Raw genomic sequence first — 19,077 nt, 5'->3', positions numbered from 1 at the left:
GCAGGATCCAGAGCTAGAAGACCTGAGGTCTCACCAGTGTGCCTGGGTGGCACAGGCATCCCACCTTAATGCAACAGAGGAGGTCTGGATTCTACAGCATCCAGGTAATGACAAGGATTTGTGCAGGGGACCAGGCTTCACCCACGGTATTTAAAAGAAATGAGGTTGTCAACACAAGATCCAGTCCTAGTCTTTTTTAATTAATGCAGTATCTACTCTAGTAGGACAAGCTGGAGAACCACATCCTATGGTAAAGTCAAAATAGAAATGGTGACTCTCTCTGAGCAATTCAATTAGCAGATAAAACCTACTCTGTCATAGAGCCTAGCCTGGCAACCTTTGGAGAGAAATGCATTTCAATCACAAATTAAAGAAATTTTCTTGCACTACTGCCTCGGAATAGACAAGGCCTGGAAACTATTCAGACTGCAAATAACAAAGCTTAGTTCCAGTGATTTCCAATCATATCTTTCAGGTATGACCTAACTCAGTACTAAATGTAATTATTTCAATATATTGCCAGCTTCACATTCACTCAGGACTGCTTTCATTCTAAAAACATTGTACAAACGAGAATTTAAACTCAGTCACAGGTCAGCTGTGCTTTATTTTCCCATCTGGAAAAAATGCAGTCCTACTTACATAGCCTAAGCTCAAAGAGGGTCTGGTGAGGCTGAGTTTTCAGGACACCACCAGACATGAGAGCACCTCGTACTTGCTATCCAGCCACTCCTGACTCTAGAATTCCCTCGTGCAAAAATTATGGACAGAAAGCCCTTCTAGCTGTGCCACAGTAGTGACAGACAAAGGGATTCCAGCCTGAATGATTCAGACACCCTACAGGAGATTGCAGCTCTGATGTATATCCCACGTAACCCAATGCCAGCTTATGGAAAGGTGGCTTCGGGCAGGCTATAAACAAAGTTGTGCAGCATCTCCCACATCCTCTCATTCACTTCATTTTGGATCACTGTGCTCAAAGGAAAAAGATATCTAATGTAGCAGGAACCATCCACAAAGGGCAAAATTAAGAAGAATTCTTGGAAAGAAAACAACTGCTGACCGCACAATTTATCTTCATTATGGTCTTTGAGAAAAGACAGTGAGGAATATTCCGCCCACACTGTGGAAGCAGTGAAATGGGTAATGAAACAGCAGAGACAAGTACAAATGGACTGCTTCAAGTTCCTAATTTAAAGATAAAATCCACAAATATCTAAGTCTCAGCCTTTGTTAATTTTTTTTAAATTTTTTTTTTTTTAAGCATAAGTGAGAAATTAAATCAGTTTCAACACTGCACCAAAAAGGAAACTGCTTCAGCAGATAGCTAAAATATTTCATCTTGTGTTTTGGGAAGTGAATTATTAAAATCTGTGGTCTGCCATTCTCCTCCACAGGCTGGAGTCCCCAGCAGGCAGCAAGAGAGAATTTATTGCTAACATGGAGAATTAATCAGGGTAGGAACCTGGGAGGTTGCAATCAAAAGCAGTGCAGATGAGGATCTGCAACAACACACTGAAATGAGAACATTTTTTCTTTTCCACTCAGGTGATTCAGTGTCCAGTTTTAATGCCAAACTAGTCTACTGACAGTTTCTTCTCTTGGACTTGAAGTGTCTTTCACTTGGTTTTCAATATTAAGGTAGTTGCCAGATCTTTTCCTCCAGGGAGAATTCAAGCCACCAGTCTTGGACACCATTAAGGACTCAGTGTTAGAACAAGATGAGTCCTATCCCTGGTGTTCAATTAAAACCATCTCACTGTTGCAAAGTGATTTGAATGTGATGTTTATCAGTCACCATCTATACACAATTACTTGTAAACAACACCTATTACATAATAAGCTATTACAGAGAGGAATGGTATTGCTTTTTAAAGCATATCTCTATTTCTGCTTTCTAGCCTCTATGCCAAATTAAATGCTAACAGAAGAGTATTGGATCACATGATGAGACCCCTGCAATCATTTATTAAGTAACAGCTTGAATACCATGGCACAAATAGATTAAACTTTTGCCTATGTATAAAATTCTGCTTTCCTTAAAAATAAGCTTAGATCAGAATTTTCCAAAGAATTGCCCTGTACTTTTTAAAATATATGCAGTAGAATCTTCTGTGGAAAACATTCATTATGTAAAATATGACTATAATAGTAAATCAGTTGTCCCATGTGTTGCTCAGCTCTGCAATAAAATTATGTACCTTGAATAATGCAGCAAGCCCATAAATTTTTATATGACTTTACAGGCCTCTGAAGTGTAATTCACATATACTTCTCTTTTTCTCTGTAGCTCGAGGAATATATCTATGCCCACATGCTAATCTAGGAGACAATTAAAGACACACATCCCACTGGTCACATTCTGATTCTACTCATGACATTAAAGCACTGGCGAATTTATAAAGCCCAGAGATTTGTATCTTTTCAAAGGAGAGAAACATTTTTAACAGAGATGGCATCTGGTCTTACCCTCTTAGGCAACTGCAAATCCTTAGCGATCTGAAGCAGAAAGACACCTTTTGCTTGTTTGATTTCTTTACTGATCCAAAGAGCAAGCAAACCCCTGGGCTCAAATTACAACACAGAACATCTCGGAGAAACTGTACTAAAATAACTCCCAGTGTCGGGTGGTGGCAAAATGAAATTCAGTCTTGTACACACAAGCTTAAGAAAACGGAATATGCTCACCAGGAGGCAACATGATATTTAGCCTAGGAGAGGTGCTACAAGCCTTAAAGGTCATTAATGAAAAACAGAAGCACTGCTGCTCAGTCAGCTGTCATACAATAAGCCCTCTCCTCTCTGCCACGGGAAGCACACTGTTCTATTTTGGTTTGGTTTGTGGGGGGCTTTAAATGGAAATAAAAAAAAAAAAACCTGCAATTTCTGAAATTGTGCCTCTATGTGAACTAATGGGCATGCCCTGTATAACTATTCAGCACATTCAGAGCTGCATTTTCTGTGTTCTTGTCAACACAGAGAATATATACAAAGTAATGGGTTGTATTCAAAGATATTAACCTTCAAGAGCAAATTCACAGTTGGTGAGTTTTGCCATCTCTCTCTAGAAACAAAAATGACAGTTCTTACAGGTAAATCATAAAAGTGAAAATACTGAGTCAGGCAACACCAGCCAGATGTTGAATAATGAATAAGACAGCAGCACACTTGTCTGCTATTCTCCTTTTCAAAACAGCCACCAAATAATACATCAGAGCATCACTTGAAACGGATGGAACAGTGGGCCCAGAATAATACCTGAGGTGCCCATAAGCCCTCCTGGTATTCCAGTCCTGGGTATTCACTAAAGGTTCTGCTTGGCCACAGAATGAACAAGTACAGAGCACACCACAATGGTGATTTCATTTTGTAGTTATCACGGAAAAAGTTCTTACTTCAATTTCTTCAGCACTCACCAAGCATCTGGGATTAGGCCAAAACTAGTAGAATTACAGACAAAAGAGACTGCAAACAACAAACAGGTGACTACTGCTTAATTTAGGTGAGTAAAAATAGACGAGATAACAAGCAGTAAAAATTCTAATAATCCAGCTTCTGAATTTATAGGAAGACATGTTGGTTGTTCCATCTCTGATCTAAATGATTTTGCAAAGCTGAAAGCTTTTCACTGCTTGGTTTTAAAACCAAACAAACAAAAAAGGCAGCTGAAAAAAATTTGGACTCTCACATTAGCACCTATCTTCATTGAGGTTTAAAGTTACAGTTATGAAGAAAAATAGTGAATACATTTCAAGTTATGAACACATTTAAAGTTACAGTTATGAAGAAAAATAGTTTCACTGAGATAATCTCAAATTGTTTTGTTTTTCTACATTAAACAGTTTTCTTTGTCAAGTAACTGATGATCCTTCCACGTATCGCTTCACACTACAATGTCACACAATCGCTTATTTTACTTTCTCCCCACTAATTTCCTTCCTACTCCCCCTGCAGACAGAATCAGGCAACCAACATGAGTTACACTGCTGGCTGGTGCTCTTCAGCACACGAGCATCTTCAAAAAGAAAGGTTGCAGCTAAACACGCTTTTTATTTCACATGGGGATAAAGCAGACAGGCAGTACAGCAGTGCTGTAAAGCACACCAAGCACAAACATTTCCCAGCTCTAAAGAACAGAAGAAATTAGCAATTCCATTCTTAGGCACCAGGATTGTTGGGTGTTTTTCCAGCAAACAAAATGAAAGTCCAAATGCATCCAGCTAAATGCCATCCAACCCTGCGGCTGTTTGCTAACCCTTGGCTCAGAGGTATCCAGTCAAACAGGGCCAAAAATAAAAAGGAACCACAAAGACTGAGAGAAAATTTAGGTTGGGCAGAATTTTTAAGAGGTGGAGAATTTTTTTTCTAATCAGTTCTGAAAAATAAAACCAGCTTATTGGAAAACCCTTCATTTCCTCTCCCCTGCATCTTTATCTGACATAGGGAAACAAGAAATTGAGGGAGGCATGAGACTTTATTAAAAAGCAAGCAGCCAAATGAACTTGTGTTTTATAATAGAGACACTGTTTTATGATTCACCTCTTGGCATTCTTAGCCTGCTCCACAGTTTTCAGGTTGATGTAGAGAAAACCTGAAGCACATCACCAATTTTTAATTACTCAGAGCCAAAGCTCTGAAGGCAAGTTAACCTACAGAACATTGAAACCTATTTCTGCTCAGCCAAACATTCCTTAATTTTCAGAGGAGATGCACAAGACTCCTTAAGCTGTACCCACAACATACAAAGAGATATATTTACAGGGAGTCATTTGGCTAAAACAATAAAATTAGTAAAACAGAAATAAATTAAGCAACTAGTAACTGTTAAAATATTTTCAGGGCAAGCAGCAAGTTTAAAGCTTTAAAGCTTCAGATTATGGAATGAATTCCTTGATTTCTTTAATTCAGGGTGGGAGGAGGGGAAAGAAAAAAGCTGGCCTATGAGTTGCTAGAGATTTATGAGCCGTTGGATTATTTAATCATAATAGGAAATACAAATTGTGCAATGACTTTTACTGAAAAATACCGTGAACACTAATTTCATCTAGCTTTAGTGTTCCATGTTATTAAAAACCTGGCCCACGTTCCCTGTCCAATACATGGATTTTTTTCCCCCTTCAGATACTTTGATTATGTATTGGTGTGACCTACAGAAGTTGAGAGAGTAATAGAGTTATAAAGCTGGCAGCAGAGAAATAAGGTGCAGGTCCATTATTCTTAGTTATATCCCTATAAGAAACAGCTTGACAAGTCTGTCAGTACATCAAATATGTGCTGGGTGCTGAGCTGCAGTAAAGGTTGTCTTTGCAGTGCTTTGATGGTAGCCAGCACTTACAGCCTCTTGGAGGGATTAGTGGGAAGAGAAGGGGAGCTAAACCCTCCTGCTCCCGTCAATGAGCCCGGTCCAACATCTACCAGTATCTGCCATGGGCTCTCCCACCAAGTACAGCAAGATTCAGATCACACACAGCATAAAGGTCTCTTAAGTGGCACAGCGAGGATAAGGGAGAATTTTTTTTCCATCAGTGAAGAAAATCTATAGCACAGAGCCTGCAACACAAACTCATCAGTCATTCAAGCCCAGTCATTTAGCATGACATGGTGTGGGCAAAGAGTAGTCACTTGGGCTGGGAGAGACAACGCTCTGCTGTGGTGAGTGGTTAGAAGGCATCGGCACCACAGAGTTGTTAGAACTGATCAATTGTCAGCAATGCTCACAGCAAAGGGCAGGAATGCTGGGTATGTCATTGTAATGGCACTCATAAAACACACTTGGAAGGTTCTTAAGGGTGAGCACCTTCAGGGGTTACACCAGTTCTTTGTTACGGAACTGGCAAACTGTGGCTTTGGAAATCAAAGTGGCTTAGGTGGTTTGGAGGTGGTTAGCTACAACAGAGAGACCTGGTCTGTGATGGTTATGGAGAGGGGAGGACAAGGAGAACTGATCTGGTGATGCAGAGGAAACTAGAAGTGACAGCAGATGAGACAGAAAAGTGGTTGGGTGTTTTCCTTCTTGTGAAAGGTTTCTCAGCTGACAAGAGAAGAAACTTTCCAACTGCACAGCTCGTGTTCCACCTAAACTGCACGAATGTGGAAGAAGGTGAATGGACACAAAAGGGACATTGAAGGTGAATCAAAAGGAGGTGAAATTTTCAGAGAAGAGACTCAAAAAACATAATGCAAACTTATTATCTGCATTTCCTCTGTCACAGAAAGCAAACACAGGTTGATTTACCGGCCTCAGAGTTAAAAGGTCTTGTGGATCTATTCTGCTTCATTCCGGATGCACGCTGACCTCATTAGCATAGTTTGTGAGCATCCCAGGGGAGTATTAATTATGTGAATAATATCCGTCAAGACATGCTGGGCTCTCAGGGATTTTAATGCACCAATTTATATGCCTTTGCATTAATTAAAAAGTTTGCATTGCTTATTCCATGTGGAATCAGCCAAACCAATGGACAGCTAAATCCAAAATTACAGGGAGAGAAGTGGGATCTTCGGAATGTTTTAATGGAAATCCACACACACTACATTCTGCAGGTATTTATGCTTTTAAATAGTACATGATCATTCCAGATTCTTCTTCTAAAGATTAGTATATTTGATCACAGATAACGTTTTTATAATAATTTACTGGATATGTAAATTCAAGAAATATCCTAGATATGATCACTAGCTGACTGATAGAAAGATTCATAATTACATCAGTCAGACAGGGCATCACGGTTGACTAATTCTGCCACCGAGTTAAGTGCCGCTGAATTAAAGTGATTTAGTTTCTCATAAAAAGCAATTCTAAAAAACACGTGCTGGCACTGAAATTATGAAGTCCTTGAACACAGCACAGTCTTTGTGCTCTCCTTGGTACATATTCAAAGAGAGATTCACCTCATTTAATAAAACTCATAACACAACATGCCTTTAAGTTTCGTCAAACAGCAGCTACACAGCACTAGAAGTAGCCAAAATTTCATCAAATCCAAGTTCCTGTTCTACAGCAAAACATGTTATCCCAGGAAATCCTGTTTCCACAGCTCTTGGTATCATTATTTGCTCTGTTGAATCTGATGCTTCTTACTGTGATGATTTAAAAAAAAAAAAAAAAAAAAAAAAAAAAAAAAAAAAAAAAAAAAAAAAAAAAAAAAAAAAAAAAAAAAAAAAAAAAAAAAAAAAAAAGAAAAAAAAAGAATACAGTAGAAGAAATATTACAACCCTGTTATTTATATGATCTATCAAATTTCAGATTTCTCTGAACTTTACAGAAAATCTACCAGTAACTTCAATGTGGCCAAAGTTTTATAAGATATTGTGCACTGCCATTTTGTTCCCTGGTAAGAGGTGTTTCTTATGCATATTGCTCCTGTTGGAAATGCAACAGAAATGAAGAAAATTATATTTAAATCAGAGCAATCTGAAATAGGGCAGGTGGTTAAAAATATCTTAACCACCTACACAGCTACCAAGAAGTAAAATATTAATATGGAGAACATAAATACAAGTAAAATCAAACAATGCAAAGCAAACAACCATGCCAAGATGAAGTGCCCGGACAGAAAAGATTATATTAATTTCAAATTAACATAATTAATTTACAAGTTCAGTGAAAGAGAGATGTTTAAAGTATTGGAAAACCATCTGCATCTTTATCTACTGTATTTAGGCCATTACGGTTTCACAGGAGAAAGGGGACTCCTTGTGCATCTCTGCTCTCCTCTCCTCTTTTGCTTTGCAAGTTTGGCTTATCCAGAGGGCTTGGCCAAAATTTTCCTTTTCAAACCAGTGCATGCCCACTAGTTAATAGTGGGTTTGCAACTCTCCTTGCCAAAATCATCACTGGGCCCAAAAATCTCTCTCTTAACACCCATTAGATTTTGATGAAGCTTTGTGAGGGACTACAGTTCCCCACATGCATCAATTTAGACTTCCCTGGTAATACCTTGGTACCCAAAATGTAACGACAGCATGAATTTTAACTAGGCTCCATTTTAATACTGATGGACATTCATGGATTTCCACATACCATGAGAAGTTAAAATAACTATTCTTTGAATAACAGAAAATAAAAGCTTTCAAATGGAAAAATCTTCCGATTTTTCTTTTAGCATTTTCAACCCAAAATGTGTTATTTTCACTATGGGGAAATAAAAGCTCTTTCCTTCAATTTGTTGAACTTGGTTTTAAAACACCATGGTGTGCATTGCCTCCAGGGGACTGTGTCTGACCCTGTTCTCCCAAGTGGACCACACATCAGAGTGGGATTTCATTGCTGCTGTTTCATCTCAGCATGTTCTAGAAGTCAAACATTTAAAATAAGGTTGAACTGATCCAAACCAAAAATATTTCACTTCCATTTTCCAATGGACACTTTAATTTTATAAACCACTCACCTTTACCAGCAAAAATACTGTTCTAATGGAAGATTTCTGCCCAGTTCCAAAAGCTAATTGGTCTGCAGAAAGGCAGATAATTAGAAAAAAAAAAACCAAACTGAAGCTATGCCAGCCCCCTCCATGGCAAACAGTGAAGACCAACACCTTTCCTCTGTTTTTCTTGCCTAAATAAGAAAATGTTTCCAAAAGACTGAGTTGGAGAGACCCTGGAGAGAGGCACAAGCCAACTGCAAAAGCACCAGCCAGAACTGATGCAGGAATATCCTTAACTGCTCTCTTCCATCCCTGTGCATTTCTCATTTCAACAATCTTAATTTACTTTCCACAGATAATGCCTTAAGTGAAAATTAATACCAGTGCTTAATGATTAAAGCAATTAGCCACCTTGCACTTTCTCAGTGTGCAGCTCATTAATTAAGTACATTGATTACAGAGAGAAATAAACTCTGTGGACAATGAGTGGTCATCAGTTTGCAAAGGGAGTGTCTTTGGCACCATCCCATGTTGCTTGCACATCAGGAGCGCATTTAACTTGAAGATTATCCCTTTCAGGTGGTTCCAATACAGAACAAAGCTGGAAACTTTCTCCCAGCATTCGGTGCTCTGAAAATAATCTCAGGTAAATACAATTACAACGTGTCAATATCTTCTGAATCCAAAGGAATAGTGTTTTGAGGATATTTTACAGCCGCTATAAATCAGTGCATCCTTCTGGAGAGGCCCACATCAGTGGAGCTGTGCCAGCTCCAGCATGGATCATGCTAAGCACCAAGCCCCAGAACATGCCAAGCATTCAGAGTCTAGATCTCTCAAAATGGGCTTTAGCAGAGCCATTGCATAACGTCTTTCAGCGAGAGAAATACAGTTTTCAGCTGCCAACACAGCTCTGTGACACAAATCATCTCTCCTTAAGGCAATCACATCTCCTTCACAAGTCACAGCCTCCTTTGCAGAAGAAGCCTTTCTATGCCCTCTGGCCAAATGAAATAATCCAGAGGAGAAACAGTCTTCAAATTCCTTTTGGTGCTCCATCTTTTTAATTGAGTTGAAAGCTAGAAGGCTGTGATAACATCTACAACTACAGAACATTTTTATCTTTCATTAAGCAAGAAGACTCTGACACCCCCTTTACATAGGCTTCTCTTTCCTGTTAGCAGAGCTCATCTTAAGTAGCTGTAAGGCACAGAGCAGAGGAACTGTACAGTTAATTCATTTAGATTTCAATAAACAAGCACCACTGACAGGTACCTTTAAAAACCGCTGCTGCTGGGAGCAGAGGAGGGCTGTTTGTAGGATTCCACTACATTTTCCAAGATTTGCAGCATTTTCTGTATGTGACAAACTCAGGACACCCTTCCAAGTACACAGAGAACCTTATTTGCCTGGCTAATATGATCAAAGGCATCATCACTTTTTCAGCCTTTAATATATCCTAAGGAAAAAAATCAAAACAGATTGCACAGAATAGAAAAATGAGCCTAGAAGCTGATCCTGCACAGAATAACAGAAAAAAAAAAAAAAAAAAAAAAAAAAAAAAAAAAAAAAAAAAAAAAAAAAAAAAAAAAGCACCAAGTTTGAAAGAGAGAATTCATTCTCTATCCAGTAACTCCTAGTTTATGCTGGTGAAAGTTCATTGTCTTGCATGTCCCAAATTATCATCTCTAAATGGTAAAATCAGCCCCCGAGCTGTCAGAAGTCACCTGAGCAGCATGAACAGCTCAACAGAAGGCCATCAGTTTCAGTTGATAAGGCATCAGTCAGCCTGGCATTTAAACTCTTGAACCATCCTTCTGTCCTGGCAAAAGAGAGGCTTCATTCTGTCTCAGCAATTTCTTCATGAAATTTCTGCCACAATCTGCTTCCAAAAGCATCCATCCATCAGTGTTCTTACTGCCTTTTTAGCGACAGCAGAGAGATGTATTGTGAATTTATCCTAGGTTTTGGTTGATAATTTTTAACTGTTATAAAGTGTTTTTATTTTAGAAGACCTGTTAGTAAAAACCAAGCTCCAAAGCAACACCAAAAAACACAAATGAAACCAAGCAAACCAAAATCCAATTAGTGATGTGATGAAACACCTGAAACAAGTTTATTCTGTTCTTTATTTTTTTGATAATAAGTGCTATTTCAACATTACAATTAAAACTAGGCACTAGCAACAATGGGCAGCACACAGAGCTTGCCGATTAAATAAACACATTTGATGTATCAGCAGGAAGGGTTTATTGAAATTTAGTGTCTAGTGCATGTGCTCAATAAGCCTTTGAAATGCAGCAGCAAATGTCAGTGTAAGTGTTTCAGGGTCTTTTGAAAATCCTGCTGTAAGAATCAGGTCTCATGAAGACAAGTGGAATCATTCCCTGACGCCAGGCAAGGATGAACCCAACTCTGCTACGGTTTGGCTTTACGATCCCTGTGGATCCCCTGGGTTGACGTTAATGACTGTGCAGAGACACTGGGAGCTTTTCAAGGTCTTCAGAGTATTTCCAACAAATGTCAGACTTGGAAGGGTAACATTTTTCTCCCCACTAGTTACGCGTGAATTCTCTTTGACTCAGGCAATTACATTAGCTGGGATTTTGGGGTGATCATCAGGGTCAAAGCAGCACATGGTTCAGTAGATGTCAATGGAGCTCTGTCAACTCACAACACCCCACAATTAGGCCCCAGCGATTTTAGTGGAGATACTGATAGTTTCTACTGGTGAATCACTGTGATCAGGCAATGAACAGTTTGCTGGTCCTTTTGGTGGCATTCAGGGAGTCCAAAGCATACTCAGAATTTCATGCTAATGAAGGAAAAACAGATTTTCTAAAAGAAAGAAGATCCTTTATGCTGTCACTACGCTTTGCTGCACATATTGCAGTGTATAATTTATTGCCCGTACTATTTCTTATTTCTTTTGTGCCTGAAAAGATTATTCAACAATGTTTTTGTTCCCCTACCATAAAATGGCAAATGCAGCTCATAACAGAAGTAGAACATTTCCCTGCTTCACTGCTTATGTGATAAGGTAATTATTCCAAAAATATGCTCCCACTTGCCTCTCAGCAAGGCAGGGGGAGCTGTTATCATATTAGCTGGTGACAAGTTACCAGAAGTTGCGAGAGAGAGGCTGCTACATGTTTGGAGATGTCAACGAAGTGTAAAGAGAAGACAGGTAAGACCATCTGCTGTTCACATTTGAACAAGAAATGGTAGATGACAGAAAAAATCAATTAACCCTGGGGTAAATCCAGAAAGTCTTCCCTCATAGGGTCTTTCCTGTGTACAGCTTGGGTGACAGCTGGCAAGGACCTGGGAAGATGAGGTTGCACCGTAAAGATCCGTGCTACAGAGAAGAAAAGTCAGGAAGTTTGGGTATGGCCAGCAATGAAGAGCTGCTGAGATGACTGCACACTAGTTTGTGCATGTTACATCTCTGTAATACCACAGATTTCAAAATCTTTTTTCTTACCTGACTATCTTCAATTACCATCTATTACTAAGAACTGTTGCATGACTCTCATTCTACATTTAGCAATGCTAAGTGAAAAAGTTGCCTACTCGCAGTCGCCTCTGGTTTTCCTACAGTGTTTGTCTGTTCTCTCTCCCTCCCTAGGTTTTCTGAAACAGGCTTTCAGCTTCAGGCAGAGTTCAGACAGTGAAACCAGCAATTTTCTACTCCTGGCCCAAGTCTCTTGTTGGGATCCTGATTTTCCTCACCACTGCTAATCAGGGACAAACCCACTTACAGGGGATGATCAGCTCCCTGCTGCTCTAAGTGGGATAATGCTGCTACACTGACCTTCACCAGCAGACAGTGGCTAAGTATAAAATACCACAATACAAACTGATTTGAGAGAGAGCTCAGCTTATGTTTCTGTAAACACACACACCAAAAAAATCTCCATTTGCTCTCTTAGGTTTTTCTTTAAAACAACGTACTGAAATTTGTTACGTCCATCCCCCACGGCTCCTGTTTTCTTCTTTTATTAGACATATCTCATCTGCAGCCCTTGTAACTTCACTTTTCTCTCTCACTCAGATGCTGTATCTCGGAGAAGTCAGTCCTGAAAACTGCTGGCTTTATGTGTACATTCTGAGTTGAAAGAAAACCACGGAGTACATTAGGCTCCAGCTTTCTAATTATCAGTTCATAATGAAGGACTCTTTGTGGGGAAAAAAAATAATTTCCTGAAGGTTGAACCTCTGCAGGGTTTCCAAGGCTTGGAAGAAAATATAGATTGTTTGACAATGAATCTCTCTGCATTCACGGTGCAGAATGGAAAATTCCAGCTTTGCCATAGCCCCCTTATCCCAGAAAAGCAAGTAGCTATACTGCAGCAAGCTGGGAGGCGGTGCTGGAAGAGCAGTCCATCCTGACTGTGAGCAGGCACAGTCCTTTCCGTGTATATAAAGTGCATCAAAACCAGAAATGGATGATTCAAGCAGTAAAGCTCAAAAACTGCAAGAAAAATATGGACAGAAGTGCACTCCATATGACAGGTCGAAGTTCAGCAGTTTTAGGAGAAAATACAAATTGGTTTTTTCTTCAGAAAGATATTTTCCTTCCCCAACACTCCATTTCATCTAAGTGCTAACCTCCATTAAACTATTCAAGGAAGAAACCCAGAAAGTCAAAATCATAAAAGCCAAATTAAACTGACTAACCAATGCCAAGTTTTTATATTTGAAAATGCTCAACTGCCAAAACCACCACCTTTGAGAGACTCTCTAACTGCTCCCAGTTTTCCAAGCAAGATGTACAGACATTGCCAGGGTATGCAGGCACTTACACACTTGAGAAACATAAGCTACAAGCTTTTAATTTCGTAAAAAATAAACAATATAACTTCAGAGAAGGCTGCCCCAAAGTGCAGATGTTGTGAAAAACCAAACATGTGGTACAGGAGTCGTATAAAAGTGATTACAATTGCTGCGCCAGCCCGAAGCGAGTTAACAACTTATTCCTTAAGAGACTGGTTTCATCGCATTTTACATCTAAACTGATGCTTCCTTCAGCTGAATTTAAGTCCTTGTCTTCAGTTCATGCCCAAATTACTACCTACTGGGAAAAAAGGGCCCTGTGGCCTCTGAGAGACAGCAGATGCTGCCAGAGCAGGATCTTCTGGGATTCAAGGAGGTCTGTGCAGCCTCTCGGAGAGAGGCAAAGCGCAGATGAACCAAACCCCACAACTGCTGTGCTGTGCTTGGGAGAGGGAGGGAATGGCAGGTTTTAGCAGCAGGAGAAGGAGTCAACCTTCAGCCGCCTCTCAGACACGGTGCTGTGACAGCCTGGAACCAGAGATTTCATGTGACAGCTCATATTTTTGTATTTCTGTATTAAAAGCATTGAGGTCTTACCTCCTTTAAGACTGTCATCTTTCATATAGGGTTTCTGCTGCTCCTTTAATGACTGTCTTACCAACCACTTTTTGCCTAATTCTGCAATTTGTATTGGCCAGACAATCTTCTTGTGTCCTTCTACAGCCTGATTACTGCTCCACTACAGAACCTCCCCTTGCTTGGACAAAGTCAATCCTACACAAACCTTTTCAGATTCTCATCTCAAGGTCAGCCTCCTCGCAAGTCTTCCATGGCTGCTATTAAAGGTTTGCTGTCCCCAGGCCAGACAACTTTTCTTCTTCAATTTTCACCCCAATATCTCTTTTCTCAATTCTCAGATTTCTCTCCAGCTCCATTATTTCATGATTTCTACCATCACGTCCGTGCACAGTCATTCTCTGTGTCATTTTCCATTAATTTCCAGAACACTCACTAATGCCACTCTAAAAACAATATATTTCTGCCAAGCCTGGCAAATATTCATCCATCAAACGGAAAATATTTTTGGAATTAAAAGAGAAAACACTATATTACAGTGAAATCTATTCTTGATTTCTGGGCGTAATCCTAAATTCACTGTTAACAACAGAACTGTTATATCAGATATGTTGTACAGACTTTTTGCTTGTTTATCTGAATTACAATTTTTTGAGAAATAATTTTCCCACATATTCTGTCTAAGCCTGCTGCTGAAGAGTGTAAATCATGTGCTGTGCCCACATCACATTCTAGAATGCATACAGAGCACAATTCTTGCAAAGAAAAAGGCTGTCTTTTACAATCTTCTTTATTTCTATCAATTTATGGGAACATCCTACTGAGTTATTTCTCTTGGGAGAGAATTTTGCAGTCAGGGCACAGGGTTTAATTAGCTGCTATCAAGTTATTAAACCAGTTCATAAGGAGTGAAACTGGCTAATCTGCACTCTGTGGTCAGCTGTTTCCTGGATTCCTTGTGCAACGCAAACACCTTCTGTAGCCATTTATAATCTACCAAATGTGCTTTACTACTTGCAACAACAAATAGGTTTTCATTCTTTGTGTTATTAGTTTCCAAACTGCAAGTATGTAAAAATAACTGCCTTCCTCATTTTGGAGCTGTTCTATTTGAACAGCCAATATTTTTACCCAAATCTTGAGCTGTCTTTGTTCTTTTTTTCCATTTAGTTGCAATTGCAAACTAAACTGCATATATCAGCAGATGAAGCCTGGGCTTCCCTCAGGAAGACACTGACTGGAGGAGAAAAGCAAGACCTAAAGCAGAAACAATCCAACCTCCCTGGCAAGGAGCCTCTTGTTGCCCATGGCCCAAGGGACTGGCACAAGCACAGCGCCAGAGCAGCCCTTGTAGGCACCTGGAGACAGGACTGCCAGCATCAACAGGGGGTTGGAGAGAGCCTGGAAGAGTTAAGAAATATGAAAATCTCTAGTCCAAAGGTATGAAGCCTGAGGCTTGAAGAACAATCAAGTGGCACAGCGTGTGCTGAGAATACACAGTCTGCCCTGCACATGCACTGAAACGCTGGATCAAAACACCTGTTAGTGAGGAATTAAATTGTTCCTGGAGGCTTTAAAAGCGTTGCCACAGCCCACAGCTCCACGGCCCTCCAAGTGACAGCAGCATTCTGCATCTTAATAGCAGGATTTAGAGCCAATTCAGAGGTTACTCATTCTGTCCTAAATCCAATATTGCAAGCTGCAGCTTATGCAATGTGATGCAGCACTGTCAGCCCTCACAAAGGGCCTTGTCACCTTGCCATTCCTTGCACAGGCAATCCCATTTTCAGTCTGCTTCTTTCAATGGGAAATGCTTTTCTACTCACTATTTAAAATTTTGTAGCAGAGGGACTACAAAAAATTGAAAATCCACATTTCACAGAAAAGGTCAGCATGTACTTACGTAATTTGATGCAAGATCTGGATGCAGATAATCAATTCCTGCAATAAGACAATGACAGAACAGAAACCAAAGGTTAAGACTTTCGGAAAAAGATTTTCTAATGATCACAGAACAAGATTCCTTTGCAACCATAGGAAAATGATCACGGCAAAGACCGTGGTATGGAAAAGATTGGTGTGGAATATACTCCTTCTAACGCATGACATCTTTCTACGTACGGCAAATGTACAAGTCCTAGTGGAAGGTGTAACAGAAGCAGCAGATCTACATTCAGATGGGTAACCTGACCTATTACATATCCAGTTAAAACATCCAAAGAAATGGCCAGAAATCCCACGTTACATTTTCATCATTACCCTATCTTGTCTCTCCAACCATAACACCATTATAAGCTCTATTTTATTTGCAAGGAGAATGCCATTTCATGATATTCATGGTATGAAATGCATTTCATCATCAAGGTTATTCTGATGAAAATATTGTCTCCAATTTTGTAGTGTCCTTAGCACTAGATTTCCATGAAGAGACCCTTGTACCTTACTGATCCAAATGGTAAACAGGCAACAAAAGACTCAATGAAGAATCACGTTATTCGGGCCTTCTTTTCTAGAGTTACTGTAAACAAATTATAGGGTAAAGCTTTCTCTAAGAGCTGTATCTGATGGGCCATCAGCTAATTTGACCTGAAGCTCAAATAGTTTGCCATGATTCCCATTACAGTCATAATCTGAAAGCCAAGTTCTGCCTCTGTGGGATCAATGAAATTGTGACACGTGAGAGATCATCTCTCCCATGAGATTGATCTTTCATCAGTATACAGACCAGGTTGCTCAAGGCCTTATCCAACCTGGCTTTGAAGACTTCCAGGGTTAGGGCACCCACAGCCTCCCTGGGCAATATGTTCCAGTATCTCACCACCCTCACAATAAAGAATTTCTTCCTAGTATCTAGATGTCTGAGTTTACTTTCTTATTTCCACCAAAACCTTGCCTTATGAGTAAGCAAATGAGGAACAGAAGTAAGCGAGGATAGATCTCAGTTGACCCTAGAAAACATATGTGGATTCAAATATTTTAGTTAGTTATTTTTAATATTACTCATTCCCCATGAAAGGAAAATATTCAAAATGTATTCAGAAGAAAAGTGCTAAGAGATTGCACAGAATTCATGTACTTCAGCAAGGAACCCATAAGTAAAACAACTATAAACTTCAACCGTAACTTTTATGTTCATCTTTCCTGAACTTCGACTCAAATTAGTAATATATTTAATATGCAGATCTTTACTGACATTCAGCATGAAAGTGTTTAATTATTTCAGCTGTCAAGTATGACTTTGAGAATAATGTAACCCAGAAAACGTTTTTGAAAGTATTTCTTGCACAGCAATTACAACCCCCAGTCAGTGCCTACAGAAGTCAGGGGGAGTTATTTCCTTTGGCTCAATGGCCATTATAGTTTGCCCTGGAAGATATCTGAGTAATAATTGCAAACTACATTTCATATTTGGATATTCATGCCTCAGTATCCCTAGTTAAGTCTTTGTATATCATATTTTCCCTGAAGATCTCAAAGTCTTTATTAGTCTCACCACTATAAGCAATCTGTTATTACTTTCTAATCTTTTTGGTTTTGTTTTTTTTTTTTTTTTGGACTTTGACTACATGAAAAAAAGCTATTTAAAAATAATAAATTAACAGTCAGTCTTCACTTACCATCATCCATAATTCCTATGGTTACTCCCTTCCCTGTGTATCCCAGCTCCCATGCTTCAGCTACATTAAGGTCAAGTCCAGGAGTCCCATCTGCTTGACCAGTGTTAATCTAATAACATCAGTGAAAAAGAAAAATAGCTTTTTTTACTTGACTGACATATTTCCACAGGCACTGAATTTATTCTTTGTATCTTTGGCATGGAAAATATATCCCATTTGGTTTGGGGTTCACATCTGTACGTAATCATATCTACTGCAATAATGCAACTGTAAGAAATACCTTAAAAATTTTTATTGGGTAAATTCAATTCTTTGCAGTTTATAAGATTTGGTTAAATGCTGAATCTTCTGGACTCCAAAAAATACTTTTCTACTTAAGCTTGTTAGGCCAGTGGGTCAATTCAGAAAAAAGTTACACCAATGGATTTTACAGAGAACTTTCTTATGAGCGGGAAATCCCTTTTTCTTGAAAGCAAGGATCTACTACATAGCTTCTTAAATTTTTTGTTATTTTTTTATCACTGCAACACTTTGATTAAGTACCAGAAAAAAAATCCATACTTTATTTTATCAGCTCATCACAGATGAAATCCCATCCATGCTAATGTGCTCCCGTTCATCTGAAAACTCTTGTCTTATGAAAAAAAACCACAGCCATATTGGATGGATTCATAAAACATAAGAAATGGATTAAGAGGAAAGAGAATAAGAAACACTGCTCTTAAGTAAAAAGACCCTTCTTAAGTTAACAAGGCAGTACTGCATTTACTAAGTATCATAAATAGATTGCAACATTAAAACGGACCAGAATTACTGTATCAACTTTTTAAATAGAAAAATCATTTTAATACTCCTAAAATTTTTCTTTACTTTCACATAAAAATATAATTTATCCTTGAGGACTAAAGACTTCTCCTTATAAAATATGACACACTAAAAATGAAACAATTTAGAAAAATATTAATTTCTTTTGACATTAGCTTGAGCCAAAATTCATCATTTTTCAGCTGTTCTGAGTCTGATGGAAGAAGATCAATTAACATTCAAATTTCCATAAGAAAATAAAACCCCCAACTTTTGCTAGCCAAGGCACTAGAACTTTTTGTTTTAAGTCTATAACAATATTTTACCTGGCATCAGCTCAAAGACATGATTCATATGCAGTTTTAGGGATCACATCAGCACACCAGAAATGCCCACAGAACACCAACACAATTCTCTTCAAAGCCTTCTAAGGATCTTTCCACTGACTGAAACGAAATTTAGCTCTTGAAACGTGCTGGGTCTTCCCAGTATAAAAGGGGTACAATTAAAAACAACACAGCAGAGGCTTGGATCCATTCCCAAGGTGTAGGTGGAAGGAACTCTTGTAAAGCATTGCAGTGGCACAGAATGGCTTGAATGACAATTATTTAGTTAGGACCCCTGTGATTTTCTTTCAAAACTTACCAGGTACCATTGCTTTGTAAATAAAGGGTCGTTCATATTGATGTCAATGTCATTGATGTCTCTATATCCTCTCTTCCTTCTGCTGAAGCCCTCCTGTTGCACAGCTTTCCTCACCTGGAAGAGTTAATTTTTACATCTTTAGCACAACATTCCTGACCATGAAGCTTTTTTAACCTTTCTTTCATGAGAGATAAGGGTTACAAAATCACACAGTTTGTGTCTGTGTCATTCCTTTGCAGCTTCTAAAACGGCTACTGATTTCAGTCAAAATTCACAAAGAGGTAGAGGACTCC

The 19,077-nt window shown here is 39.0% G+C and overlaps 1 protein-coding gene across 1 annotated transcript in view; it reads right to left on the bottom strand.

Annotated features, from left to right (window-relative positions):
• Positions 1–19,077, bottom strand: part of PCSK2 (proprotein convertase subtilisin/kexin type 2) — a 100,365-nt gene that overhangs the window by 33,280 nt on the left and 48,008 nt on the right. The window contains exons 3-5 of the mRNA XM_027886514.1: positions 18,785–18,898; positions 17,336–17,444; positions 15,622–15,659 (exon numbers count right to left, since the gene is read on the bottom strand). Of these exons, the coding sequence (XP_027742315.1) occupies positions 15,622–15,659; positions 17,336–17,444; positions 18,785–18,898 (261 nt within the window). The remainder of the gene's footprint in view (positions 1–15,621; positions 15,660–17,335; positions 17,445–18,784; positions 18,899–19,077) is intronic.

This window comes from Empidonax traillii, unplaced genomic scaffold (genome assembly GCF_003031625.1).
Source record: "Empidonax traillii isolate 1590-97213 ecotype Southwest subspecies unplaced genomic scaffold, ASM303162v1 scaffold188:size807701, whole genome shotgun sequence".
NCBI classification, from domain to species: Eukaryota; Metazoa; Chordata; class Aves; order Passeriformes; family Tyrannidae; genus Empidonax; species Empidonax traillii.
This window is presented reverse-complemented; position numbering and strand designations above follow the sequence as displayed.